General features: G+C 47.5%; 3 protein-coding genes across 14 annotated transcripts in view; 1 reads left to right on the top strand and 2 right to left on the bottom strand.

Annotated features, from left to right (window-relative positions):
* Positions 1-171: 171 nt before the first annotated feature.
* KMO (kynurenine 3-monooxygenase) lies at positions 172-9,507 on the bottom strand. Of its 2 annotated transcripts, XM_085065943.1 has the most exons (15): positions 9,353-9,507; positions 8,169-8,238; positions 6,979-7,076; positions 6,054-6,143; positions 5,814-5,862; positions 5,143-5,230; positions 4,149-4,314; positions 3,573-3,644; positions 2,321-2,442; positions 1,720-1,867; positions 1,280-1,337; positions 1,086-1,168; positions 712-813; positions 569-628; positions 172-383 (listed from the first exon to the last, which is right to left on the bottom strand). In XM_085065943.1, the coding sequence occupies exons 1-15, from the start codon at positions 9,404-9,406 to the stop codon at positions 216-218; spliced, it is 1,428 nt and encodes a 475-aa protein (XP_084922069.1). In that variant the 5' UTR covers positions 9,407-9,507; the 3' UTR covers positions 172-215. The 2 variants fall into 2 exon arrangements, with proteins under 2 accessions (XP_084922069.1, XP_084922070.1); XM_085065944.1 differs by lacking the exons at positions 6,979-7,076; positions 9,353-9,507 and having other exon boundaries at positions 8,169-8,235.
* A 615-nt stretch (positions 9,508-10,122) lies between these two features.
* C7H21orf58 (chromosome 7 C21orf58 homolog) lies at positions 10,123-18,357 on the bottom strand. 6 transcript variants are annotated; one of them, XM_085065945.1, is made up of 9 exons: positions 18,249-18,357; positions 16,946-17,011; positions 16,366-16,423; positions 15,234-15,301; positions 14,598-14,741; positions 14,094-14,208; positions 12,680-12,819; positions 12,129-12,292; positions 10,976-11,060 (listed from the first exon to the last, which is right to left on the bottom strand). In XM_085065945.1, exons 2-9 carry the CDS (start codon positions 17,003-17,005, stop codon positions 11,045-11,047), a joined length of 765 nt encoding a protein of 254 aa, XP_084922071.1. In that variant the 5' UTR covers positions 17,006-17,011; positions 18,249-18,357; the 3' UTR covers positions 10,976-11,044. The 6 variants fall into 6 exon arrangements, with proteins under 6 accessions (XP_084922075.1, XP_084922071.1, XP_084922073.1 ...); XM_085065947.1 differs by lacking the exon at positions 18,249-18,357 and adding an exon at positions 17,278-17,313; XM_085065948.1 differs by lacking the exon at positions 18,249-18,357 and having other exon boundaries at positions 14,628-14,741; positions 16,946-17,271.
* Positions 18,358-20,443: 2,086 nt separating this feature from the next.
* The window catches only part of PCNT (pericentrin), a 69,603-nt gene continuing 64,422 nt past the window's right edge, over positions 20,444-25,624 (top strand). For all 6 annotated transcript variants that reach the window (XM_085065921.1, XM_085065917.1, XM_085065922.1 and 3 more), the window contains exons 1-2: positions 20,444-20,520; positions 25,367-25,564. In XM_085065921.1, coding sequence (XP_084922047.1) covers positions 20,467-20,520; positions 25,367-25,564 — 252 coding nt within the window. In that variant the 5' untranslated portion in view covers positions 20,444-20,466. The remainder of the gene's footprint in view (positions 20,521-25,366; positions 25,565-25,624) is intronic.

The raw sequence follows: 25,624 nt of genomic DNA, 5'->3' as shown, positions 1-25,624 counted from the left end.
GACCAGGCTGCCAAGGGCACACACCTGAGCCCCTGGAGAGGCCCTCTGGGCACTCTGTACATGATGGGCTCCTTTCACCTGGGAGGGAGAGAGGCCAAACTGCTTCCAAGGGGCTGCAGGGGCTGTCAAACCACATCCCGAGAGAAATAACATCATCCAGCTGAGCCAACAGCCTGTGCCTTTGCTTTTATTACAACAAGGAGCTCCCCTCACATTTAAGCCACTCGTGTGCCAAAGGGAAGATTTCCAATATTCTTCAGATAATGGGACCAGCCCCACAAGTCTTCCAAGCAGAAATCCAAGTTCCGTGCCAGACGCTTTATCAGCAGATAGGTGCCACCCAGTCCTGCTGCCCCCGCAACAAAGAGCCCTCCATTAATTACCTGCAAGTGCACAGAGAAACCCCAACATCATCAGAGGTTGGCTGCTACCCTGCAGCACCAAGCAAAGTCATCACACCTGGCAATATCCCACCACCAAAGCTGCCCTCTGTAACTGAGCAGTGCTGGGGTGCAGGATGCTCCCAAGGCTCATGGCAGGGGGAGGATGGGCACCATGCTTGACCAACCTTTGTCTGCCATTTCCAGCGTTGAAGGGCCTCATGGTAGCGAATTCTGGTGAAGGTCACCTGGGAGGGTTGCAGGAGCATGTCACCACCCCAAAGCCAGGCAGGTGGAGCTCGTGGCAGTAGGGATTGACATGCTGGCTTACCATGGTGTACAGTGGGACAATGGTGGAAGGCATGAGGGCATGGAGAAAGTTGTCTACGTGCTTCCGGAAGATGAACCACATTGAATTCACATGCTCACGCATCTGCAACACAGCAACAGTCACCCCTTTGCAAGGAGTTTTGGCAGAGCTCCCCTGTGCTTTGCTACAACTCCCACTGCCTGTCCTGGAGGTCATGCAGGGAGCAGTGCCTCCTCAGCCCCAGTGACATTCCCAAGGAGCTCTGAAGCTAAAACCTGCTAGGGTGAGAGCCCAGCCAGAGTCTTGCCAGAGGCTCTGCCTGCTGCATGCATCCTGAGAGCACCACTGTGTGTGAATGGCCCATGGAACCACAGGTCTGTGTGCAGCTCATCTACCTCTACATAATTGTACATGGCTAAATCCGAAATCGCATGGTCATCTGGCACCCTCAGCCTGGAGAACTCGGGGAGGCAGGCACCTGAGAGAAGAAAGCAACAGTTCATAGGCAGCTCCCTGCAGGGTATCCAGCTGCCCTCAGCTGCAGAGGGGTATTCCTCTGCTCTCACTCCTCCCCAGCCACCTCACTTACCAAGGTCATTGTGGAACTGGTCCATTAATTCATCAAAGACCAGACAATCTTCAAAGCCCTGGGAGGAGTATTAGGAGGTTAATAGGCATAAAGAAGCCATACTAACGTAGCTGTTTGGTCACATTTACCACAGCCTCAGAGCAGGAGTCTTACTCCAGGCCCTTCCAACAGGGATCTTGAGAGAAATGCAGGGGATTGCCTTTCCCAGCTTCCTGGACCACCCTCCCACACAATCCTCTGCTCCATGGGAAGGTGGCATCATCACCCTAACCCCTGTCCTCCCCAAGGGGACACCGTGACAGAAGCTCAACCCCTGCCAGTGCAGAGGACATCAGGCTCTGCAGCCCATGAACTCTGTGGAGTTAAACACTGAAACCAGCTGTTTGTGGGCAAAAGGAGTGGGGATCCCACCAGCAGGGACAGGCCAGCCACGAACTCACCGCATTCATGCCCTGTCCATAGAAGGGCACAACAGCATGTGCAGCATCTCCCATCAGCACACACCGGGAGGAGAGGTTGTAGGAGGAGCACTTCACAGAGATCATGGCCTGGGCTGGCAGCAAAAAGTAATCGTGCTTCAGCTCTTGCCTTCAGGTAAAACAACAGATTTTGTTGTGTGGGACAAGAGAGAAGAACAAGCCATGCCACGTCCAAGCTCAGGAAGCCAGGCCACAGGCACTGTCAGCTTTGGTGTGCAAACCCCAAGCCTGTACACTAGGCTATTTGTGCTGGGAAAAATGTGGAAGTCAACTTCCCCTCTGTGGACCAGATGTTTTGGTTGCAGGCTTTAAACTCTGCACACAACATGACCATTGACATCTCTGTCCTCTTACTGTGAGCAGTGGTAGATGTTGGTCAATGTAGGAAGGACATACCAGGGAATATCTGTTTCTCAGTTAAAATGAAGTCCTGTGATAATTCATCTTGAGAGGAAAGGAGGCTGCCTAACACAGCTGAGACTGTTGATATCATCCAAGAAAAAGCCCATCCCATAATAGATAACTGTGTTGATGAGTGAAAAGGGGAGATGGGAACACTTACTCTCCGATGAGGGGGATGGCATCTGGGAAGAAGGTCTGGAAAAAATCCAGCACTTGCTCGCCTGTTTTGAGCTTCTCAAAATCCTCAAAGGGCATGAAGAGCGTGCAGGTGAAGGACTTGTCCTGCCAGCCAGGAAGGAAGGTCAGTAAGAAGCCCAGAGGCCAGAGAGAGCACCTGGAGCAGCAGCTCAGTGCCCAGCCTGTCACCAGCAGTCACAGTGACCCACTGGCACAGCAAGGGATGTGTCTGGGCACCCCCTTTCTCATGGTGGGCATGCACAGGGGAGGCAGAAAAAGTGTGTGACTGGCCAGCATGGGCCTGGCACGCTGTCCTGGTGCTCCTGGTGTGTAGAGTGTTGGTTTGTGGGGTCTGGTTGGGCTCAGATGTGTGGGCAGAGAGAGGTGCCACAGGTACCTGCTCACTGCTGTGAGTAGGACTGGCTCTGAGCACCCTGTCCTGCACCCCTGAGGCTGTGGTATGCCTGGCACAGGTTTGGTGTCCCTCCTGGCTCCTTCTCTGGATATGTGCCAGTATGTGCCCTGTGGTGGCCAAGAAGGCCAATGGCACCTGGCTTGTCTGAGAAACAGTGTGGCCAGCAGGACCAGGGAAGTGATTCTTCCCCTGTGCTCTGCACTGATGAGGCCACACCTCGAGTCCTGTGTCCACTTCTGGGCCACTCAGTGTTGGAAGGACATTGAAGTGCTGGAGTGTGTCCAGAGAGGGACAGCAGAGCTGAAGGGTCTGGAGCACAAACCCTGTGAGGAGCAGCTGAGGGAGCTGGGGGTGTTTAGCCTGGAGAAAAGGAGGCTCAGGGAGATCTCATCACTCTCTACAACTCCCTGACAGGAGGGTGGAGCCATGTCACCAGGCTCTGCTGCCAGGGAACAAGGGACAGCATCAGAGGACACGGTCTGAAGCTGCACCAGGGGAGGTTTACACTGGACATTAGGAAGAATTTCTTCACACGAAAGGTAATTAGACATTGGAACAGGCTGCCCAGGGAGGTGGTGCAGTCACTGTCCCTGCAGGTTTTTAAGGAAAGACTGGATGTGGCACTCAGTGCCACAGTCTGGGTGACAAGGTGCTGTTGGGTCATAGGTTAGATTTGATCTCAGAGATCTTTTCCAACCTACTTGATTCTGTGATTCTGTTATTCTGTGACTGCTGACCCCCTCAATCCCTGCCACCAGAGCCAGTTCATCCCCAGCAGCCCCACCCTGTGCCCCAAGAGAGCACAGCCCTGGGTTATCACCATGTTGGGCAGTGCAATCATCATGAAGGTGTTTCTTGGCCAGATATGGAGGTAGTTTGGTTCCATGGCAAACTGTAAGAGAAAGAAAATTGCCTTGAATCCTTGACCGTCCCTGCTCAGCTTCCCCAGCCCAGGCCCTGGCTCCCCTTCACACCAGCACAACAGTTCCCATGGAAAGACACAACTACAGGGCTCCTTTCTGGTCCCTGATGCTTCAGGGAGGCACAGAGCAAGGGAAAGAGGAAAGGGTAAGAAATATGGGCAAAAATCTCATGCTTTGAAATTGTTGATGTATTCATAGAGATGTTCCCATACTGCCAGGACCTCTCAGAGCCAGAGTTAACCCCATTACTCCAGGACAGGCTCTCTAGGATTTCTTCATGCAGGTACCAACACTGGCCCCACTTTTGGAAGAGGAAGAGATCCATGCCTTCTCTTAGGAATAGCTTAATCCCTTGCCTGAGCCCTAGTGAGAAATTAATCTTCCCAAAGCTGTTATAACAGAGCCACTGTGAGAAGGGGGTGGGATGTCCAGCCTGTGAAGGCTGTAGCAGCCCCTGGGACAGGCACACTCACATCTCCATCCTTGGGAGGGATGGTCAGCTCCATGTAGCCATGAGGAATGTACTCATGGCTGTAGTTAAAGCGTGTTTGCCTCAGGAACTGCTTTCTGACTGTGGAGAAGGCTCCGTCACAGCCCACGATGAGATCATAGGTCACTTCCAAGGTCTGCTGGTCAGATCTGAAAGCAAGAGCATCCTTTGCATCAATCTAATCTTTAAGGTCCCTTCCCACACTAACCTTTCCATGGTTCTATGGTTAATCCTCCTGTAACTCCAGGCCAGCTCAGCACTGCTGTGCCCGGAGGCTCTGCCTTTTGCAAAATGTGTTATTAATCTTCTAGGATGAGGCAAGATCAGCTCTCACTGCCTGGGAAGCTCAGCATTATCATAAATAATTATCCTGCGGGTTTTCAAAAGCATAACTCTGCCAGGTCTACTCAGCAGTGCAGCAGGCACCTTTGGGATAATGCTACTGTTTTGCAGAGCCTGCAGCACCTGCCAGGTGGATGGGGGATAGGAGCAGAACCTCTGTGAAAGCCTATGAAACAAGGTCATGGAGCCACAGAATGGCTTGGGTTGGAAGGGACCTTAATGCTTAGCCTGTTCCACCTCCTGCCATGGGCAGAGACACAAGAGTGCTCTGGGTGCTCAGATCTTCATCCAGCCTGGCCTGGAACACTTCCAGGGATGGAGCATCACCAGTTATCTGCCCTCCCTGATGGGCAGTGTGTCCCTGTAGCCAGTGCCATGGATACTGGCACGTTTATCCCCTGCACAGGTCAGAAATGTGTGCCTGCTGCCGTGCTGGGGGGTTAGTGAGTTGTTTAAACCTTTCTCAGCCTCCCCATGAACCCTGCTTTGATGTCTCTTCTTTCCAAAGCTGCCGAAAGGTTTTGTCTGCACAGTAGTTTCGAAACTGAGGTTGCTCAACTGTTTGAGGTTTTACAAATGATTAAGCAGAAACGACCTGACCACAGTGCTTGATCCCACGCTTGCCCAGGGATTACCTTTTTATGGATAATGTCCCCAACTCTGCATTGCACCCAAGGAGCTTATGTCCAAAGAACAGTTTAGTATTGGAGTACTTCTCAGCAGCTGTGGAAAAAAAAAGACATCTAAATGTTGGGGAGTTTACTGTGACTGCAAAAAATATTTCCAAGAGATCCCTAAATTACAGGGATTCTTCCCATTACAGTGAATAATTTACTATGTTGAGTGAGGGCCAGTGGGCAAGGCACACTGGGACTGGTCAACAGTGGCATAAACTATTTGAAAAACACAAGGAATCCTGTAAGGATGTCTTTCTTCTCCACAATGACATGACTTTCCACCATCACTCCAACTGAAGTTCAGGATGGGATGAGGTTCCTGCAGTCAGTGGGGAATCTGCATAAATTTGGTCTAGTCTGATTATATACTTGGCCATAGAGCTCCAATTTCTATTTGTCTCTGTACAGTCAGGGGTTATAGAAAATGCTACAAACCACGACAAGGCTGAGGATGTGTCTCCTGCTTTAGCTGGGAAGCAGCACAGGTCTTCCTCTGCTACTTCAGGTTTGCACTTTCTGAAGGCCAGGTAAAGGAGCTTGGGGCCCAAAACCTTCTGGTCATGGGGCAAACCCTAAATCCCCAGCAAAAGGTGTGTTAGAAGTATTTGCAAACAGAAGTAACAACCTACCTGTCAGCAGCTCTTTGTTTAAGTTCGCTCTGTCCACAGAGAGAATGTACTGCAAGGCAAACAAACAGGGGTTCAGAAGGCTTTGCTGAAGGACACCCTGCATGGCCAGACAGGGAACCCTCCCCTCCAGTCAATCCCCTCCCCTTATTCTCTCCAGCCTCTCCCACATCCATGAGCCCCCAAGACACAGATAAAAATGTTAACAAAACCCCCTTGTGCTCTGTGAAGCAAGTCCAGTACCTGGCCCTTCTTCCCATAAGGGATGGAGTATTTTTTCCCTGAAGGTGTGTGTATCCTCCTTGCCCTCATGGGAATGCCCTTGGCCACAATCTGAAACAGAAGGGAATACAGTTCAGGCTTCTGGCCAAAACGGTGGGTTTTCAGTACAAGTTACCAAGCATCATTGCCTCACCCAAGCACTGCACTTGAGGAAGAATGGGGAGCTCTTTCCTCACACATTTCCAAATCACTGGGGGAAATCTTACAGGGCTGTCACATCAATTTACTACAGTTTACTGTGATTACTTACAAGCTCATTCTCATAAAAATCAGAGGGAAATTATCTTTGGATAGAAGGGACGTGAAAATCCCAGAGTGCTGGACAGGGCAGGGGATGACAGCCAAATTACATCCTGGGACTGGGATGTGTCAAAGCCTGGGCTCCTCTGCAGGGATCCAGGGGCCAGGAGATCCCACCAGAAAAACAGTAAACAGTAGCCAGAACCCTGCAGAAGAGTGCTGGGCTCCCAGCCAAGCGTGCTGGGCAGAAAGCAGTGTGGATGGATTTCAGGGGTCAGCCTAAAGATCAAGGTTTTGTGGGAAAATACAAATCTGGGCACATCAGTGGGGGCAACAGCTGCCTTTATTGCATTCTGCTTTATTGCACCACCTCTTCTGGGGGTCCATCTACTCCTGCCCTGTTTGCTCTCACCTCTAGGAGAGAGGGGAGCATGGCAGGGAGTAAACACTGGGAGGTGTTTGGTCTCCCAGGGAAGCACCCACTGCCAGGAGGGGTGGAGATCTCCACTGGGGGAGATCCTGCTGGCAGATGTGAAGCAGGGGAGTGCCAGGCTGCAGACATGCACTGGAAGAGGTCTGTCTGGGACTGGGCAAGAGGGTTTTAACCACACAGACCCCCTCCTGCCAAGAGAATGTGCCAGGGTACCTGCTCCTCCATGCCCACGGCTCGCAGCGCCTGGCGTCCCCTGTGAGACAGGGCCAAGTTGATGCTCCTGCCCCGGGCAAAGCTGGCCACTCGGATATCTGCAGGGGAAGAGAAATTGATTTGGGAGGTACTGAGAGCACAGCCTGCTGAGGGGAACATCTCCCAAGCCCCCTGCAGCTGCAGCAGCAGGTGGGGTAGGGGAAAGCCCAGCCTGGATCCTCTGTGTCACCTCTAGCCTGGAAGAAGCCAAGCGCTGCAGAGGGAATGCTGGATCCTGACAGCTCCCCATGTGCCAGAGAGCCCATTATCATCAAGAGCCATTTCCCCTCTAAATGAGGAGGCTGAGCAATGAATGCCTGGAGGGTTCTGCTAAAGCCCACAGAGTGATGCTTTTTGGGACATTGGCAGGTCACCTTCTTCATGGCTGATCAGATGGAAATGTCTGTGCATTTGCCTTTTCCTCCTCCAAGCTGCCTCATTTAGACTTCCCAGGTTGTCTGGACAGTGCATGGGGCAGATCCTCCTTATCACAACATGCATATCAGTGCAAGCCATGGGCCAAAAACTCAAGTAGCACAGTAAGAGCCATCCAACTTAGAAGGCAGATGAGAGAAATCAGAGGCTTTTCGAAGTGTGGAACTTCTAGCACCTGTGAGCCGTGCAGAACTGCCTGTTCTGATGTCTATCAGGGCAGGAAGATTTACCACAGAGAGGTGTCAGGCATAGCTCCTCCTTCCCTTCACTGCACACTTGAGTCGAGTTTCACCTTCCACGGTGTCATTCTCACCCGCCACCTCTGCCCAGGTTTTATTTGTCCACCAGCTTATACTGAAGATGAACAATTTCTCTGCCTTTCAGCCAGCATCTTGGCTCTAAATCCTAATTTCTCTTTTGTGGTGCCCTGTGGACCTGGAGGCTCCATCTCTCCTTCTGACCCAGCACTGTATTATCATGCTTCAAAGGTGAGGATTTGAATCAGTGTTTAAGCCAAGAACATAAAAAGGGCATCATTTTAGTAGCTAAAGGGTGGGTTCCCTCCACACAAGATGAACTACAAATAAATGCTCTTCCCCACCACAGGAGCTAAAGGAGAGAGAGAAAAGAATATCCCCCAACTGCCACTCCTAGATTTCATTTTTTTTCCCTGCAGTTTAAGTGAGCTCACACAGTAATGATCAGGCTGAACTTACCTTCTCTGGCTTCATAAACATCAACATGGAAACCTCGTCTAGCAAAGAAACAGGCATTTAATGCACCCACCTACAAGAGAAGGATCAGGAGTGGTGGGTGAAGTATTTCAGAGGTCACTACTGAGAAGCATCAAGGGAAAGAAGTGACATGGGGATGAAGCTCAGCATAAACAGGTAGATCCTTTTACCAAGAACCTTAGAAAACTTTTTCCTGAAGAGCAGTCCTCTGGCAGCCCTGTGTGTTTGCAGAGTGTCCATGACAAAAGCCACCATCCAAACTCTTTTTCTAAAGTCACACCAAGCTCAGGCTTGTTTACACACAGAGGCTGAGTGCAGCAGGGCTTAGCTCTTCAGCCAGAGATAGCAGGAGCTGGTGTAGGCAAGCTCCCACCTCTTCTCTGGACTATGTTTACCTTCCTCAATAAAATGCAGGGGGTTGCAGCATTCCCTTGGGAACACAGTGAGAGAGAACAGTACAAATATGTCCTGTTTGCGATTTAAATAATTTTTAAAGTTTAATTTCCATTATGAGTTGTTGTCAGAACTATAGCCTCATGTCATCACTCTTTTCCAAGAAGCTAATGTCCAAAAAGTCAAGAAGGAGGTGTAGGTGCTGCAATGCCCCAAGCTGAGATAGAATCACAGACTCATAGAACAGTTTGTGTTGGAAGGGGCGATAAAGACCACCTTGTTACAGCCCTCTGCCACAGGCAGGGACACCTTTCCCTAGCCCAGGTTAATCAGAGCCCCATCCAGCCTGGCATTCACTGTCAGACCTCTCTGGAAGCAGCAGTGAATGATGACCATTCCCAAACAAAAGTGGGCAGAGGAAGGTATTTCCTCTCAGCCTGGCATTTACCAGCCTCAGTCCTTGCAAAGCATTTCACATCAGAGATTTGGTTAAAGCCAAAAGCAGCCAAGGGGCAGTGGGATCTGGCAGCCCAAGCAGGGATGTTATTCAGTGCTCCTGGGCACCACTGCTCCACCACCACCCAAACCCCTTCCTCTGGGAAAAGAACAGGAGCCTCCCACAGCAGGAACTCAATCAACCCCTTCGCAACACCCTGCCATCTGACAGAGGAACGATTTTTAGAAAAACATTCACCCCCACATTCAAGCAGTGCTTTTACAGCCCCAGCTCCCCGGCAAACACAATCGTGCAGCAGCTAAATGGCATTTCCTACCAGACCACCACCGATGACAGCAACTCTTTTCCCTCGTGGGTCACAGGGCTCCATGCTAGGGCAGCCCCTGGCTCTCAAGTCCTTGCTCAGTCTCCAATCCCTCTGCTCCCCCCAGTCCCACTGCCCTTGCCAGTGGGGAGGGGAGAGCACGTGGGTGGCTGAGTCATGCCTGGGTTCTTCTTCCCAGGTTTGTATTAAAGTTTAACTCCCAGCCCAGAGACTGTCAGGGAGTCAGCCTGGCTGAGCCTGAGGTGCAGAGATGGCAATGTGGTGTTATTCAGTCAGGCTCTATCCAAAGGCCTCCTTTGGAAATTGTACAGCAGCCCTGCTCTAGGCTCCAAGGGACACACACAGAGCAGGAGGAGAACTTGCATCTCCCAGGCTTTTGCTGGTGCTCCACTGGGCTGCAACTGCAGAGGCATTGGTGGGACAATGTGAAGTGACTTCTGGAGCCTCACAGACTCTCCTGAGGATGGGATGTGAGCCACACTGCTTGCCCAGGAGCCTCATCCCATCTTTGAGGACATCTTTTGTCCAAGGAAGCTGTGTGTGGCTCAGACATTTTGGCATGTGATGCTGAGGAGAAGGTCCCTGCCTGCTCTGCAGAAGCTTTCCAGGGCTTGGACGAGGCTGTGAGGAGACATCTCTGCAGGCACCATTCCACGTGCCCATCCTTGCGAGGAAATGCTCTGCCACTGCTGCCCACAGCAAGCATTGAGAAGGGAGGAGCCAATTAGAGCCAACACACAATAATTAAACAGCAGCCAGTGAAAGTGCAGACATTTGCATACACCGAGTACAATTTATTGCTAAACCTGCCAGGCATCAGCAGATTTGGCTCATAAAATCATTGAGGTAGGAAAAGCCCTCTAAGAACATCAAATCCAATTGTTAACCCAGCACTGCCAAGCACACCACTAAGCCATGACCCTAAATGCCACATCTACATGGCTATTAAAGACCTGCAGGGATGGGGAGGACTCTAATGATTACCTGGGCAGCCTCTTCCAAAGCCTGACAATGTTTTCAGTTAAGAATTTCTTCCTAATATCCAATCTAAACCTCTAAACTTGAGGCCATTTCCTCTTTCAGGTAGTTGTGGAGAGTGAGAAGTTGTAGAGAGAGATAAGAATCTCAAAGACAGCAGAGCAGAGAGTGCAAAGAGCAAGGTAGGTTTTACTTAGTAAATAAATTATTCATTAATTGTTTTTGAAGCACAGACAGCACACCATTAGCTTCCAGCAGCGACAATTACTATCTTTTCTTCATTCCAAACAAAATTTAGGTCCCTGGGTTTTCTTGATCAGACTCACTCACAAACTGCACCAGGCAAACCCAGTGTACAGATGCTCTCCACTTTAAAAACAGGAGAAGGTGGGAAGATATTGAGAAGGTGCTGCAAAATCATTGTTTATCTTTCTATATTAAGCAAAACCAGGCTGCTGAGAGCATGAAAAAGTGTTGCCTGAAAAAACTCTGAGTGAGCCTTTAAGGAGTCATAAATAAAACTAAAAAGATCAGGATAGCATGGGCATGGATTAAAGCCTGCCTTCTGAAAACTAGTGGGAAAAGTAAAGGGAGGAAAAGTGCTCAATTAATGTTGCTGAAGAAAAAGACAATGGCTGAGGAAGAACATCAGGATTTTATTGTTTTTACAAAGGCTTTGGTTGACTTGCAGAGGATCCTGTGCTGTCAGTATGTGTGCCACCTGCAACAAGAGAAATGGGGTTATTGTGCTTAGCAACAGCCAGCAGTGCTGCAGCTGCAATAAGATGTGTTTGGTCTCATACCTTGAGGTGGAAGGCAGCTAAAGAAGAGGAAGAAAATAGTTTAAAGGCCATGACAAGACCTTTACTGATTTCTGCAAACATTTGAATTGCACTGATCTTGACAGGAGCCAGCAGTTCTTTACTGGTTCAGATTACAAACCCATGTCAAAGGGAAATAGGTAGCAATGTTCATCCCTTGTAAACCCATTAGGTAAATAATCTGTTCAGGAATTCAAATCCTCAGCTAAAGAGGGCTGTACAGATACCCCTGCCAGCAGCTCACCCATGCCCAAGGCTGCCTCCATCCTGTCCTTCTGTTCACTAAGACTCTGAAAGAGCCATGGTATGGAAATAACAGTTGAGTTCTCACAGTGTGTCCCCATGTCACCCCCCTTCCATGCTCTAGCAAGGAGCATTTCTTTACCAGCCTTGGCATGTAAGAACTTCTAGCCTAGGAAGCCAAGCAGGACAAGCTCAGAGGAAGGCACAGAGCAAGTGAGCTCCTGGAGGAGCTGGCTGTGACCTCTGCACAGGGCTCAAGGGCTCTACAGACCTGGGAGCATCCTGGGGAGAAGTTCATCCATTTCTGCACTTGAAACCAACCCCCTTCAGCTGCAAGCACAGGCTTATGGCAAAGGCTCAGCATTATTTCTGACACTCCCATCCTTTTGTACCATTTTCCTTAGCTGGTGGTTTGGGGTTTTCTTCCCCAGGATTTTCTGATTAGCAAATGTCTCAGCAGTGCTTTAAGAACATAAATCCTGCTGGGAACCTTAGCCTGGATGTAAAACACTTCCCCCCCCTCCCCCCCATCCCCTGTCTTATTAAGCAGGTGACTGCTAGGTTCACAGGAGGACCCAAAAGGTGGGGTGAGAGCCCCAGCAGAGCAGAGCAATGCAGCATGGCAGGTTGGGGTCTCTGTGTGATCCTCATTCTTGTCATGTTTATTCCATCTTGGGCAGGGAGAAAGGGCTACAAGTGGACATCCCAGCTGCCTGCTTACTTACACAGGATGGGCAGAGCTGCCAGTCCAGTGCTGCGCTGTGGGTGGGAATGGGAAGCTCCTGGGGGGCTCAGGGAACACCCCTGTGGGAGGGTAATGGTGATGGTGGTGCACCACGGGTGCTCTGAGCCTGTCTGCTTTCACAGCCAGGGGTCCGTGCTGGAGGTCCTTGGTGGAGAGAGACAAAGGGTGGCTGCAGAAACCTGTGCTGAGGGGCTGGGGTTCCACTCTGCCACCCCTGGGGAAAGGAAGACCTTTGGGACGTGCCTGGAGAAGAGTTTGCAAGTTCCAACAGTCCAAAAACACTTGATGACTTCAGATTTCACCTCCCATTCAGACCCCACTCCCTCCAATGTATTCCATCAATCAATGTCAGGGAAATGCAGAATGACAGAACAGCCTGGAGAGGAAGGAGGGCAGCAGGGCATGCTCTTCCTCTGACCTCCAGACCTCTGGCTCTCCCAGCTCTTTGTGTGTTCTTTCCAGGCCTTCCCAGGTGGATAAGGCATTGCCTGGTGTGGGTGAGGATGCTGCTGTGGGTGAGGATGTTATTACCTGCTGTGTCTGCTGGAGCAGGGCAGAGCTGGCTCCCCCAAGCTGTGCGAGCGCCGTCGGTGGTAGAGCCTTCAGCATCATGTTCTGCATCATGATCTGGTGCATCTGAGCGTTCTGCATCAGCATCATCTCTACCATATCTGGGAAGAGAAGAAAAGAAGAAAAGAAGAGCTCTATCCACAGCTTTATCCACAAGCAGCAGAGGCAGCGTGGTCAGGAGTGCCCTCCAGCACACAGCCTGGTCACTGCAAGCAAGGCAAAGCAGCTGAAAGAAGCTGAAGAATATTGGCACGTGAAGAATATTGGCACGTGAAGAATATTGGCATTATTTCCCCAGACAGTGCAAAGTTAATGTCTGTGAGTGAGATTGTTCATGCCAGCTTTCCTGTTTCTCCTCCCTTCTACAAGAAAGCCACTGCTAAGAATCTTCTGTGTGTTGTTTGCCCTGCACACCCCTGGCTGAGCTGAATGGCAGGATGGAGAAGAGCTGAGCTGCAGCTTTCCCTTACTCCAGACTGAACAGGCTCCTGGCCATGCTCTCCATTGCTTCAGCCCAGATCCTTGCTTTCCATGTGAGAGGTTTCCTCAAATTTGTGTGATATTGCAGTGCCACCTGGAGAGTCCACTGACTCATAGAATCGTAAAGGTTGGAAAGGACCTTTAACATCAGCAAGTCCAACCCTCAAACTGTCATTTTATGCACATCAAATCTCCTTACACGAGCTCAAAGGACTTGTGCAATGTAACTAATTTGCTTGGCGAGAAGTGAAAAGGGAGAGGTGAGAAAAAAGGGAAAAAATTATGAAGGCAACTCTCATTTTCCTTTTTACTGATCACAGAAAAAGTAGTTTACATGTAGCAGCTTCAGAAGAGTCATGAGTGGATTGGGACTATTTTGGTTATGAAAATAAACTCTGATCCAAAAATCCAGACACTTAAATGAAGTATGAGCTGAGAAATGTTGCAGATTCATGACTGAGGATTCCTGTGTGAGATGAACCTTTGGCTGAAGGCTGAGCCAGGGAAGTCACCCCAGGTTTGAGTTCACATATGTCACTGTAGCACCCCTCTATGTTTAGAAACAAACTCTTTTATTGGCATTGCACTATATTTAGAACAACACTTTCAGATGTTCTGTCTTGCTTCCAAACACAGGAAAAACCAAATAAAAACCAAACACAAATAAAAGCCTTGAGGAGATTGAACAGCAGGCTAGGAAGGAACAAAATAATAAAACCAGATTTTGCTAATTCTGGAATCATCCATGTGCATGAGTTGGACTTCTTTAATATTACTCATTGCCATGAGTTGAGCTGTTTTGCTTTCCCAAGCTTCCCTTGAGTTTGCAGTTCCTTTTTTGTTTAGTTTTAGTGATAAAACTAAGTAGCTGGCTGCCCAATGGAGAGTTTGTTACCTTCTTTAATGCTGCCAGAGCGAGGGGCTGCGAAGGGCTGGGCTGGGGGGATCTGTGTGATCACAGGGGATGGCTGAGGCAGCTGCTGGATGATGGTGGCAGGCTGAGGTGGCATCTGGAATGGAAAGGACAATGGAAAAGACAGGGCTGGTTTTAGCCAGCTCCCCCACCTGTGAGAAGGGCTGTCATCTGCCTAGGCTTCAGGAGAACTCTGGGATCCTCGTGGAGATGAGGATCATCCCTTTTGCCATCTTGTTCCAAGGGTAAACCATTCCCATTGAGGATCATCCCTTTTGCCATCTTGTTCCAAGAGTAAACCATTCCCATTGCTAATTTTGTGCCTTACTTGCAAGATGAATTTCCCTAAGGTTTTGCTGAGGGCAGCAAGGATCCCATAAAAGAGCAAGAGGAATATCTTTCCTTTTTGTTCCCACACAGCTCCCAAACAGCTGTCAGCTCAGACTGGCACAGTGCTAGTGGTGTTTTCTAGGAGACAATCCTTACAGTCTGCTGGATAATCCTTGGGGGCTCCACCTGGGCAGCTGGAAAAGGGAGCTGGTAGACTTGTGGGAGGGCAGCTCTGTGGGTGTCACAGTGTCCCCCAGCTGGCGCAGGTGGCTGTGAAAGCTCTTCCAGAAGGTGCTGCTCCTGCAAAATCAAGTCTTCTCTTAAAGAAAATCTGGTCACAGCAAGGCAGACAGTATGGTTATGCTCTCAGCAGGGCACTGTCAGCGCCTGCATAAATATAAAGAAAATTTTCCTTCCCACAGATCTTGAAGCGTAAGCAAAAAGGATTGGGGGGAAAAAAATGTGCAGAACAAGCTGCCAAAAGTCTGGGAAAACATTTCATTAATAGTTGGTATCCTCCACAAACTAGGAATAAGTAACAGTTACTATTGTCCCTACTTTGGCAGCACTAAAAATCCCTTCTTTGCATTTTGGCACAGAAAGTCCATGACACAGCAGTTCAGGACAAACAGAATCATCCCACTGAGTACCTGAAGCAGGGGCAAGCTTCCAAAGCACTCAATCCTGCCCAGCCCCAGAACTAAAGGACAGGAAAACACTGAATCCACATCAGCAGTGGATGTGGAGGTTTCAGGGCCCTTTCTGCTGCTTCTGGCCACAGAGAGCTCTTACCCTAAGCTCCTGCAGCAGATCTTTCCTTCGCCTCAGGGCACTTTGGAGCATCTTCTCAGGTCTGCTCCCTGGAAGAGGAAAAGTCCATTATCTTCTCAAAGGATCACAAAGACAGAGCTATTACAGCACCTGCATTATGATATTAATGTGGAAAATTTGTTGTTAGATAGCTTGAGCTCTTCCATAAAAAGGCTTTTGCTACTTTTCTTGTCAAATACACACATGGATAATGACTTTATGCCATGTGCAGTCACAGCTGCTCAGCAGCTCTACCTTCTCTGAAAATAAACTCTTTAGATTGCTCTCCAAAGCCTCCTTTTGACCTCCTGGCTTAGGCATCCATTTCAGCCTGGAAGTTTCTAGATTCACCCTGTGCATGCAGAGGATGACTGTCTGTTGTAACAGCTCAAAACAAACTCAGGTTTGAACGTCAACTTTTCTGCTTCTATTTTCTTCTGAATCAACTTACTTTTGAGTTCATTCCACATGCAGTTGATTTTAAACTCACTTGAAATGAAGATAAACAAGAAAGTTTTCAAATACTTTTGAGCCATGCTCAGCATCTGCTCTGGAAAGCACCATTCTGTATTTTGAAACTGTAAGTTGTTATAGACTTTAAAAAAAAATATTTTTGGCCACAGCATTAGAAGTTTCCAACTATTAGTGCATCAGATCAATAAACAGGAGCCCAGAGTACAATCTAGAAATATCACCAAGCTTCTACTGGTAGCCTTGAATACATAGATAACATAATTATAAACAGTGCCTGTGCCATGCAAAGAAATGAAGTGTTCCTCCTGCCTTTTCAGGATCAAAGCCAAGCAAACAGCAGGACTGCAATAGGTGTAAGAGCTAGGACAGGCTGGATCACCATCAGTTTGCTCCAGCTGAGAGGCAGCAGACTTCCTACCTGAGCAGGAAGTCATCTTATATTAGTGCTCAGCTAGTTGTTCACTTCCCTTGGCCAGGAAAAAAACAGCTGAAGAAATTCAAAAGACTTTTGAATTTCAAAAGCAGTTAGCTTGCAGCTGTTAGGGAGGAGAGGGGATCATCTCCTGAGGAACTCATGCCTGAGAACATAACCAAGCCCTTTCCAAAGTATTCCCATAATTATAACAAATGTTTCTCTTACTCGCAGCTGGGAGAGATGATTCCATCTTCTCTAGGTTCTCCTGTTCATTTTCTAGTCTCTGTTGGCAGAATCACAACCAGAACTGGTTATAAGTCAGGCAGAAAAGCTCACAAGGATTTCCAAGCCTACCTTATGGCACAGGTTTGGGATGGAGGAAATAAAGCAGAAGTGGAGACAAGTGGTGGTTCTTAAGTATAAAATGTCTCACTACAAATCTAGTTACAGCAAAGAACAGTCATGCTTCCAACAGTGCAGGCTATTCCACACCTAATGTGAAAGCAGACATGAAATTGCCTTAAAACAATCTGACATCCTCTTCACCCAAGATTTATTCCTAAACTTTACCTGTCAAACTGGCTTTGAGCTAACTGGTGACACCTCCCATAAAATCAGAGTCAATTTAATTTACTGTAAGTCCACATAAACTTGTGCAATGTTATTTAAGAAAGCGACAGTGTGCAGGACCCCTCCTCAGTGTATCTCAGTAGAGTTATACTATTTTAAAATAACAGTTTGAATGCCTAAACATGCAAGAGCAAAAAGCAGAGCAAAGGTGAGCACTGCAGACTTCTTCCCTTACCTTTTCTAGGAGTTTGAGTTTCAGACGTGTCAGGTGATCCACCACTGAAGGATCTGCCATTGTCTCCTGGAAGAGGAGGCACTGAAAATCAGGTTTAAAAGCTAAACAGAGGCAGATGGGTTTTCAGTGCTCATTTTCCCCCTCCATGATCTTCACAGGATAATTCCATTATTAAAAAACGGTAGCAGAAGATGAGTAGAAATTGAGAGAAGAAGATAAAAGCTTCAGTTTGACTCCCAGCTAAAAATGAGTAGAGGCATTCAGTGTCACAGACACAGCTTTTCCTGCCATTTCCCTCAATGCACTGCTGTGCTGCAGGTTGTGATGGTCACAGGAGGGCAGCTGAGACTGAATATTTGTCTGTTCCTTATGGTTGCTACCCTTCCCCTGGCAGCATCACTAAGCCTGGCCTCTGTGTTGTTAGAGCCCTCTAATTATCTCAGAGCTTTGTGCCTGTAACCTGGCTGCTAAGTTTGCAGTGCCAACACAACATAAACAATTTAATCTCCAGGCACAGAAACTTGTGTACCTTTGGTAAAGCAAATGCCTGGCACACTGGTGGACAAGAATAAAAAAAGGAAATAAAAGCCAATGGTTCTTTAGCACAAGGCCAGTGCCAGGGATCAGATTGTAATCTTGCTGATTGGTACCTGTTTATCCCACTGTAAGGGGTCTGCACATTTTGACACAGCCCTTTGCACACAATAACTAAAAAAAATGAAAGAGCATAGCTGGAACTCACCCCTGGGTAAGTTCAAGAGTAAAGAACCTATGGCATCACATCCTTTTAAAGAAACCTGCTGTGTCTCCCTCTCCCAGCAAAGCCCTACCAGCATAAAAACAGGGTAACATTTATCAGTGACATCTATAAAATGAGCACCAAGGCAAGAGAAAAAAGCCAAGTAACAAACACTCCTTCTCTCTGTGTATATATAATTATTATTAACATTGACTGGTTTAGTACAGTGCCCCTAAAAGTTAAATTTTTAGAAACATCATTGCAGTGTGAATAGAGTGATACAAAGTTTGACAATAAGAACCAGGTATAAGTATTCCATTAAAAATACAGCACCAGTGTTAAGCAACTGAATTTACTAAAGAGGAAATTTTTGCTTGATGTGACAGGTATCCCAGAGGAAATCCAATATTAGGGGAAAAAAAAAGCGCTTTCCAGCAAAGCTGGATATCCCTTAGGGATGTCTCTTTTCCCCACTTTTGGATGCCTTGGTGACAGTGTGATCCCTACCCTTGGGACATCTTACAACCTAACTAATGAGGTGCCAGGAATGTGCCAACCACACACAAGGAAATCTTGCTGAAAGGGATCTGTAGCTCCACTGAATCCCAAACCAGGGATCACACTCGAGTATGAGGATTCAGAAGAGCAAACCAGACAAATTTAATCCTACAAAGGAATAACAGGAGTGTTGCATGCACCTCACAGGAGATAATTATTCTGCTCTATTTAGCAGTGCTGAAGTCAGAGTTTGGACACTGTGACTATTTTTAGACATGGTGGTTTAAGAGGGAAACAAAGTCCAGGGGAAATAAAAAAGGTGCATTTATAAAAGATAGGTTCTGTGGAAGATTTGAAAGAACTGGCTTTGTTTAGTTAGTAAGCAGATGGTGAGAAGAGGACAGGCCAATTTTTAAATAAATGAGAGGATACAATTAAGAACAGGGCAGGATGAGGAGATTCTGTCTGGAAAAACGTGGTTGGTTTGGGGGGTGTGTAAATTAATTAGCCACTAAGGGAAATGTGGAGCAGCTATGGAAGAAAGAACTTTCACAGAAGTTGTTTACAAACAATTAAAAAACCAAATGTGTTGCAGGTTGTATACATTGTATACATTGTATACTTTGAACATTGTATGCATTTTACACATTTTATACATTTTATACATTCTATACATTGTATACAATAACTACTGTAGGACTCCTCAGTTACAGGGTGGATTAGATAACCTGCTGAGGTCCACACCACTATTGCATCTTTTTGATGTCTTTTATCGATTTTGATATTTTATACCCTTAATTTTAATTTCTATGAGTTCTAAAAGGCCATTTTAAAAGATATTTTGATGATAACCAAGATGATTAGAGGGGTGGAGCGTCCCTGCTATGAGGAAAGGCTGAGAGAATTGGGATTGATCAGCCTGGAGAAGAGGAACTTTGGGGTGACCTAACTGTGGCCTTCTGGTATCTGAAGGAAAACTACAAGAAAGATGGAGAGAGACAATTTTCAAGGGTCTGGAGTGGTAGGACACTGACAGAGAGTGGGTTTAGATTGGATATTAGGAAAAAGGTTTTCTGTGTGAGGCTCTGGAACATGTTGCCCCGGGAAGTTGTGGCTGCCCCATCCTTGCAGGTGTTCACGTGAAATTTCATAATTCAGACTTTATCTTTCAGTACTGACTGGGGACAATCTCAGAATGCTGGCTACAAAATCAGAGAGCATGACAGTACTAAAACAAAAAAACCCCTCAAGAGCTGACAAAGCAGGAGATGACCATAGTTGGCCTTAGGCAGATCCTCAGTGTCACATCTAACATAAGCATGGTTTGCTCACTGAAACTTCCACTCTTCTATGGAAGAGTAAAATTGTTCCTGAAGAGGAAAGCCAAAATTACCATACCCCAGAAACCTTAACTCAGCCCTGGATGCAGATGGGCTTTCTGAAGTTTGGAGAAAGCCTTGCCAATCCAGCACACTGCTCCAAAGAACAGATTTGACTAAAGCATCTATTTTTATAATTTAATGACCTCAAAATACAAAGAAGCCACCAGCCTTGTAGCTTCAATAAACAGAGCTGAAGGGAGTTGAAGACTGTACATCTGGGATCTTAAAATTATGGCCCTTCAGGGACACTAGAGTAACCAGAAGATCCCAGAGGAGATTAAAGCCTCGAAATTGGAGAAAAAGGTAAGAGGACTAAAGAATGAGGACCAATTAGCAGAAGAGCGAGAAATCAGTAACCAATAGAGGGCAGAACACTGATTAGTGGAGAGAACCACGCAGCTCAGAGCCAACGAACATTAATTTCTCTGTTCGCTAAGAAGCTCCCGATCAGCGCCAAGGCGGGAAGGGCGCTGAGGGCCAGCGGGACAAGCCCCGCCCCCGCGCCCCATTGGCTGCCCAGCCCTACCCTCATTGGCTGCCCCAGCCCCGCTCCCCATTGGCTGTCCCCCGCGCTGGGCGGGGCCGGCGGCCCTTTTGAAACGGTGAGGGAAGTTCCTATTGGCGGCCGCGGCGGAGGGGGCGTGGCCGGGAGCTCCCCTCGGCTTGCCCGAGGTATCCCAGGAGCCATCGAGCGGCAGTGGGCGGGGCCCGGCTGAGGGAGGCTGTTCCCATTGGCTGGCCGCCGCGCTGCGTAGCGCGCTCTGGCCAATGGGCGCGTAGCTCCGCCCCCCGCGGTGTGTGTGGCGCGGCGGCGGGCGGGGAGCGGCCTGAGGCGGCCATGAGCGACGCTCCGCTGCTGCCGTGACAGCGCCGGGGCCGGGCTGAGCCGAGCCAGGTGCCGCATGGACTCGCAGGACGAGGCGCGGAGGCGCAAGCTGGAGGCCGGCAGGGCCAAGGTGAGGGGAAGGGAAGGGGTCCCGGCTGGGCGGAGGCTGCGCTGAGAGGGATGGCGGGCCGGGGGGAGCTTCGCCTCAGCGCGCCCCGGGGCTCTCCCCTCGGTGGCGGGGCCGAGGCGCTCTCCCCGTTACACAGGCATGGAAACACCGCCTCGGGTGGGCACGGAACAGCTGACAGCAGTGTGTATACCTTCCTTCAGGCTCCGCTCTCGTTTGGGTTTTTTCTTCCGTACTCTCCCATTTTTGCCTAGGATTCAGTAATTTGTGGGAATACTACCTTTCCATTAAGGATCCCAAATACCTGGTGTTGCTTTATTACTCCACCGCTCCATTCGCTTGCCTGTGGGTTAGCAGGGAGCTGGGCTCTCTTGGTTTCCACTCACGCTGGCAGCAAACACTTCATAAACTTTAAACGTTCAGGTGTTTTCATCTCCCTGTAGTTTAGGGTCTGTGTAGAGCTAACAGGATGAGGCTGATAAATAAAAATAACGTTCTCCAAGTAAATATTGCCTGCAGCCATGTGTTTAACCCTGGTTGTGTGCTAACCCCCTTAGATAAAAATACCTGCTTTGTTTTGGTGACGATGGTCAGGGAGCTGGTTGGAAATGCCTGATTACTTTCCTTTTAATTCAACATTTCTGCTGGTTTGGAGCTGGTTTTGTCATATTTCCCTCCTGGCTGTCCCTGCTGAGTAAGGCTTGCTGGTCTGTGGCTACAGCATTCCCCTGTTCTCACCATTCCAGTAGGGCTGGGATGGGGGCTACAGCTAGACAGGAGTAGCTGAGCTTGCACAGGGTCTGCAGGGCTAGCTGAGGCTGCACTTGGCAAGTTTGGACCTAACAGGTCTTTCAAATCCTGCTCTTTCTGCAGGGGACCTGTCTGGATCTGGCTAGTGGGCTCAGAGGTGGCTTGCAGCTGTCTTGTCTGTCTGCTGTGTTTCTGTTTCAGCTGCTTCCTGCCAGTGCTGTGCACAAGAAAATCCAAGAGAGCTTTTCTGGAAGGGAGCAGGGCTGTGGCTGGAGCTGTGCTGGAGCAGCAGCCCGTGGTGGGCAGTACATCCCTGGCCTGGTCCTGCCTGGTGCTGCCCTGCATTCCACACTGCCTGCTCCTGCTCAGCAGTTTCTCATCTGCTTGCCCTCCCAGCCTTGTTTCGTGCTCTGAAAATACAAACCTCTGCTAGAGAACAACTGTAGCATTAGCTCATGAGAGAGAACTCTGAGAGCAGGAGTTCTTCAGGCTGGAAGGTTACCTTAGTGTGGCACGACCTGTGTTAACATTTCTGTTAATGTAAATTAATTCCAGGTGCACAACCTGTTTATGATTAGAAAAATGTGACACTTAATTTGAGTAAGTTATTAGTTTGCACTTGTTGGACAACTGGTTTTTTGCCATTGAAAAGAAAAAGCAGGGACTTGCCTTATGTTTCAAGTTATATGTGCAGAGCCAGTGTTGCATTTACTATTTTTTTATAGTGTGTACTGAATTTCTCTCTTCCATTTAATAAAAAAACAACTTTATTAGCAGCCCCACCAATGGTGCTACTGTATGATATCATATGGTATGCTGAGATGAGAGGAAGGGTTTTAGAGAGACAGAGATAGGTGATTAAAATGTCACAGAGATCTGTTCCTTGGCTGCCAGACTGTGGTCACCAGGCAGCTTCCAAAAACCACCCAGAGGACATTTCCTCCTTTTTTAGCCTTTTGCTTTTCTTTTTTCTAGTTTTCTTTGTGCTCCCCATCTCATGGATACAGTGTGGTTTTGCAAGGGAGGAAGAACCATGAGCAAGTCCAGGTTTTCCTTCCTGTGGTGCAGCCTAGAGCAGCTTAAGGAGATCCCATTCCTGGTCTGATCCAAGTGTTCAGTGTCCATCAGATCAGGTTCCTGAACCATCTCTGCACATCACTGCACAGGTGCTCCTGGCAGCAGGGCACAGGAATGAGGCTGGTTTGTATGAAAGGATTCTGTTGTAGCAACCTGTGCAGTGATGCAACTGCAGTTTGATCCTGCTTTGTTCTCGAGGTGTGAACTGCTGAGGGCTTTTTGCCTCAGCCCCACCCACCAGAAAATGAATTATTTTATCTTTAGCATCCTTTAAATTGCTAAGCAGTGACTTGGCGAAGAAATAGGATGTAAATGTTTTCCTTTTCAAACCAGCACTTGCATTTTTCTTTTTAATATAGGAATGAAAGTTCCATAATTGAGATGGATTTAAATTATCAATAATAATGATAATGCCAACTGTTGTATTAATTGGAGATTGTAATTGGCAGTTAAGTACTGACTGTATCAGGTCCCTCAGATTCCTGTTTTTAATAAATGCAGTAATAATAGCCAGGGTAGTAATTGAGATACAGAACAAGCCTGACTATTCAGTGCTGCTTTTTTCTCCTTGTTTTTTCCTACCTCACATTAACTAGTCTGCATGTTGGTCACTGTGCCTCTTAGTTACAGAGCTCTCTGTAACCTCAAGCTCTCTGTAACCTCAAGCCATAACCTCAAGTGTGAGAAGTTTTTGCTCCACCTCCGTTTTTCAGTTAGGAGCTGAAAAATGAGTTCAGGTTTTCCATGAAGTTTTTCTGCCTCATAGTTTTGAGGAAGGTCTAGAAAATATTTCTGGGTTTTGTCTAAGAGCACTTGTTGCTTTTGTTTGCTGTATCCAAGAGCTGGGCTGTTTATTTAAACAACCAGTTTCTGTTTGGTGCTGATGGGGTTTTCTGCTCTGTTCCATTTTCTCTGGGTGTTGGTTTTGGTACTTTTTTCTGAAGCCTATGAAGTAGTACATCAACTTCTAACTGACTGGTCCTGGTGAAATGAAGTTGCATGTACTTTTAGAAAGCAAAAGAAGGGTTCAAAAGGGAGATCTCACTGTGATGGGGCAGAGGCAGTTGAGTCTTGCTTTCTTCACATTCACTACTTCATGTTGATTGGCTGTCTGTGAATTTGAGATTCTCTTACAATGACGTTTAACTTGATGTAGCGGATTAAGGGCTTTGGAAACCTGATATTGTTCTAAATAGAACTTTTCCCATAAATCTGGAGCTTGTCTGCCTCCAGCCACTCCACCAAGTCCAGTAGTTCCATATTTTGGTGTAGTTAGATACTTTTGCACTGTGTGTATTATGATTTTATATGTTTAGTGCATGTGAATGGGACAAAATAAATTTTGTTTTCTTTGACCTGTGCATTTAAAAATTCATACTGTTTAGGTGTTCAGTCATGCCAAGTCTTGGTATTTTAATGTCAGGTACTTGGTCTCCCTTCATTAATCAGTAACTGCTCTCTGTAGTGCCCACTCCCTCTGCCTTTCATCTCTTCTGGTGGTTTTACTCCTGTTTTCCCTTTTTCCCTGCTTCAGCAGTTTCCTCTACTCTCCGGTTTTCTGCAGGTTTCCTCCTGCCCTGTTTCCCCATGTTATCAGGTTAATTGGTGCCATAGCTATTTTTGACATACATTGCCATCACTAAGTGCTGGAGTTGACACCTGATTTCAGAGGATAGTATTTGTGTCTCACTGCAGCTTTATCCACTGCTCTGTTCATTTTGCTTATTAAGAAAGGCACAGGTCTGGCAATCTTCATTTAATCTGCATTTCAGTATTAATAACTGTAGAAATTACAGAAGGTCATCTTAAAAATAAGTTATTTGTACATAAGAATTTTATCAGCTGGTAAGGAATTGATGTCTTTCTACAAAAATACCTTTTAAACAGGTTGCTTGGTGTAGTGGATGTGTAACTGTGCACCTGTTGAGTAGCTGAGTTGTCAAGTAGGAGTTCCTATTAGGAGAGGGGACTGAATTAGATCCTTTTCACAAACTGAATGGGCAGAATGGGACAAGATTTTTCTGCAAGGTGGCTGTTTGACAGGAAAGCCAAGCTGTAAGCAGTGGATTTTCATATGTACTGCAGGTAGAACTGGGCAGTGATGTTTACATCCAGTCATCAGTTAACTGTCTGTTTTATCACAAAGATGTGTTAGATCCTGCATTTGATAATCTATGGCTTTAACCTTGAAGAAGGCTTTTTCCTTATGTGAAGGATGTCTGCATTTATGCTGTGGGGGAGATGTTACCTGGAAATGCTGCCTAAACACAATACTAGAGTTGAAAATAACAATAATCCTTTTTAAGCTGTTTAAGGTACTAGGGAGAGTTGGGTAATAAATTGTCAGTGACATTCTTTACAAGTCCCCGGGGCTTTGCAGAGCCGTGATAGCCTGATAAAGTAGAGCATCTGATTCTTCAACAGAAGAAATTAAAATGACCTGGCTTAATTGATTTTCTATTTATGTACTGGAGGCTGCTTTTTGGCGAGGAAGTTTTGCTGTATTCTCTTAAGGGGGTGGCAGGGAAGGAGCATTAAAATTAACGGAAGTGAATCCTCATCTCAAAGCTTACGCTGCCAAAGATCTGTTTAGATATATTTGTAGGGGTGTGCTGGTTTTGGCACCGTGACAAGGGGGTTCTTGTTTTTGCTGCTCTTGCAGAAAGACTGCTCAATTATTATTTTTTCCTAATGCTTCTACTATATTGACAACTTGTTCCTTTACTAATTTGTCTTGCTGTAGTTCTGGATTATCGTTGACACACAAAGTTTCACTGAGTAAAATTTTGATTCTTTTATGGAAATGAGCCTTTAGTGCTGGTGTGAGATTTGTTGCTTAATGGCACAGTTATCCACTATGTTGTGAGTGTGTGGAAAGTAGGCAGATCAAGCAGTTTTTCTGCAGATGTATATATTTTATCAAGACAGCATCTTTGTCACCCATGACTGTGTTAATCTTGTGGTCCTGCTACTTTTTCCTTGCTTACCTCTCCCTGTACTTCTTGCAATCTTTCCTGCACAGTTTGCTTACTTCAGACAGCGAAAAGCAAAGGGCGACGTCGCGCAGTCGCAGAAAAAGGCGGCGAAGAGGAAGGGCTCGGCTGTCCACGCGCATGACCTTCCGAAGGAAGAGCACCCAGTAGCAGCCAGAGATGCTGGGAAGGCTCTAGAGAGTCAGGCTGAAGACACCAACTTGCCAGAGGCAACAACAGAGACACAGGTAAATCTTAGTATTTCTTGCCTTTGCTCCACTCTGTGTGCAGGTAACAAGTGTTCCAGG

This window comes from Lichenostomus cassidix, chromosome 7, assembly GCF_008360975.1.
Source record: "Lichenostomus cassidix isolate B80296 chromosome 7, HeHo_3.0, whole genome shotgun sequence".
In the NCBI taxonomy this organism is placed as follows: domain Eukaryota; kingdom Metazoa; phylum Chordata; class Aves; order Passeriformes; family Meliphagidae; genus Lichenostomus; species Lichenostomus cassidix.
The sequence above is the reverse complement of the archived record's forward strand: the minus strand, read 5'-3'. Positions and strand labels throughout refer to the sequence as shown.